This window comes from Apium graveolens, chromosome 4, assembly GCF_009905375.1.
Source record: "Apium graveolens cultivar Ventura chromosome 4, ASM990537v1, whole genome shotgun sequence".
NCBI classification, from domain to species: Eukaryota; Viridiplantae; Streptophyta; class Magnoliopsida; order Apiales; family Apiaceae; genus Apium; species Apium graveolens.
The window spans coordinates 277,184,946-277,187,186 of NC_133650.1; the positions used below are offsets into that span (position 1 = coordinate 277,184,946).

General features: G+C 32.8%; 1 protein-coding gene across 1 annotated transcript; it reads left to right on the plus strand.

Moving 5' to 3' along the window:
• The first annotated feature begins 226 nt into the window (after nucleotides 1–226).
• Nucleotides 227–1,286, plus strand: LOC141717169 (uncharacterized protein At5g48480-like). Its single transcript, XM_074519277.1, has 2 exons — nucleotides 227–648; nucleotides 971–1,286. Exons 1-2 carry the CDS (start codon nucleotides 341–343, stop codon nucleotides 1,179–1,181), a joined length of 519 nt encoding a protein of 172 aa, XP_074375378.1. The 5' UTR covers nucleotides 227–340; the 3' UTR covers nucleotides 1,182–1,286.
• Nucleotides 1,287–2,241: the final 955 nt, after the last annotated feature.

The following is a 2,241-nucleotide window of genomic DNA, read 5'->3' on the forward strand; positions in this document are numbered from 1 at the left end:
TCACCATTCTATATATTTAAGGAGAGAAATATATCTGTTGAGAAAAACAAAAAAGGTAATCTAGAGTAGTATATTTTTATTTGCATTTAGAAAAAACGGTTTAGACAAATAATATAAAAAATCAAAAGTTATTTTTCCTAAAATGAATGACCATGTTGGTTCACGTGATCATCCCGGCTACCTATATCTGGATCTGATGTAGAGCTTTTTATCGTTTCATCTTGCTCAACACAAGTTTTCATTTCTGTCTCAACACAAACTTGTAACATTCTCGATCAGCAAAATTTTGTAAACCCTAGTTCAGATTTTCTAAATAAGCTCATATTTTCTCTTTTGGGTCATGTTTAGTTTGAATGAGTTCATAATGTCCTTTCCTCAGCCCAGCCTTTTGTCACAGCTGTGCCCGGAGACTCCGAAGGAAGTGACAGTTTCGAGATTGAAGCCACATCTATTCGTGGAGGCTCCGCAAGCAAGCTACGCTGTAAATTTCTATAAGGCTGCTTTTGGCGCTGAAGAGGTTAAACGTGTCTCTCAATGGAAAGTATTGTGGGGTCAAGAGCCTATGCTTACTATATCTGCTCACCTCAAGCTTGGTTCAACTACTTTCGTCGTAACTGACATTACCAGATACGACTTCCAATACGTTCTGTAATTAACCCCCTTTCTCTCTTTTGATCTCTTTGTATATGTTTTATTCGTCTAATTTTATCTGAATTTTGTATAAGTAGAGGATTAAAAATATTAACTTTAATGAAGATGACCCTAGTTACTTTCTGTAACATTCCTTCTGTCTATTAGTATCTTTATATTCAGTTTATTCAAATAATATATTTTTCTGAATTTTGTGTACATATGCATATGCGAAATAATTCATATACTCTTATGGATTTCATTATATTAATAGTTGATTCTCTTTCTCGTACTCTTGGTAAACTCAATTGTCCTAATAAAGGTGTATTATTTGGTCTAGATTGAAAAGCAAAATGAGAAGCACTTTCTGCTTGGAGACCGAGGAAATCGATGCTGCTGTGGAGAAGGCGGTGATGGCCGGCGCTATTACTCTTGGGGAAATAGCTAAAGCTGGTGGTGGGCGCGCAAGCAAGGTGATGGACCCTTATGGCTACATATGGATGATCAGCTGTTCTGCTGCTGCTATGAAGAGGATTGTTAATTATAGCTAGTCATAGGGAAATGCACTATATTTGTTCCTGCTCTTCAGGTCTTGGTTGTTTTTACGTTTTACTATATTTGTTAACCTTATGGACAGCCATAATAGCTGTTTATTTACCCCCTCTCTTCCTATTTAGCAAATTAGCATGTCACCTAATTTCACGTGGACTCGATTTCATGCTATAAGATGAAACAAAGAGGAAATCTTAACGCTGTCCACGTAGGTGTTTGGCTTGGTAAATTTTAAAATAAATAATTTATAACTTAAAATCTGACTTTAAATAGATTAATATTTAAAAGTTATACCAGTGTTAATAATTTTATTTATAAGTCAGAAATTTTTTTACTGAAATAAATTAAAATAAATTATTTTTAAATACAATTATCTTAATTCGAAAATTTTAAATTATAAAAGTATTTTAAAACTAAAGTTAATAAAAAATTAAAAAAAGTTGAGAAAAAATATGTCCTTAACGATATTCAACTTATCAGCTTATAAATTGTAAATTCGATTTATAAATTAGGTCGACAAATACTTATTAATAAATTATTACGGATTTATAAGTTATAAATCAACTTATAAGTTAGAGCCAAACAAAGCTTATAAGTTATGCACAGTCTTATTTCAACATTTTAAACTATTTTAAACATCAAGTTTGTTCTTTTGCTATTTCATAAAATTTGTATTTTGTTCAGAGGGGGACGCATATTAGAGTTGGCATTTTTACTCGATAGCCAAAAATAAAATAAAACTCAAACACTTAAACAGATCCAAATCAATTACTCCCTCTGTCCCATTGAGATGTTTACATAACTAAGCGGGCACGGAGTACAAGGCACTACACAATAATCAATAAAATAAGTGACACAAGCAGTAGTAAAGCATTAATTTAATATAAGGGTACAAAATAATTAGCTAATGGGGGTGTTTCTATGCTGGGAAGGGATGGCGGCTGCTGAATAATTGTAATCCTCTTGTGTCTGTCATTATGAAGGCTAAATACTATCCTAAAGTTGATTTCTCTGAATGTTCAGATTGGTGGGAGCCCCAGCTATATTTGGCGTAGTATT

Excerpts from the sequence above, each read along its gene's own strand:
- LOC141717169 (XM_074519277.1), top strand. The coding sequence starts at position 341 with ATGTTTAGTTTGAATGAGTTCATAATGTCCTTTCCTCAGCCCAGCCTT. Across the intron at positions 649-970 it reads TACGACTTCCAATACGTTCT|ATTGAAAAGCAAAATGAGAA; the intron begins GTAATTAACCCC and ends TATTTGGTCTAG.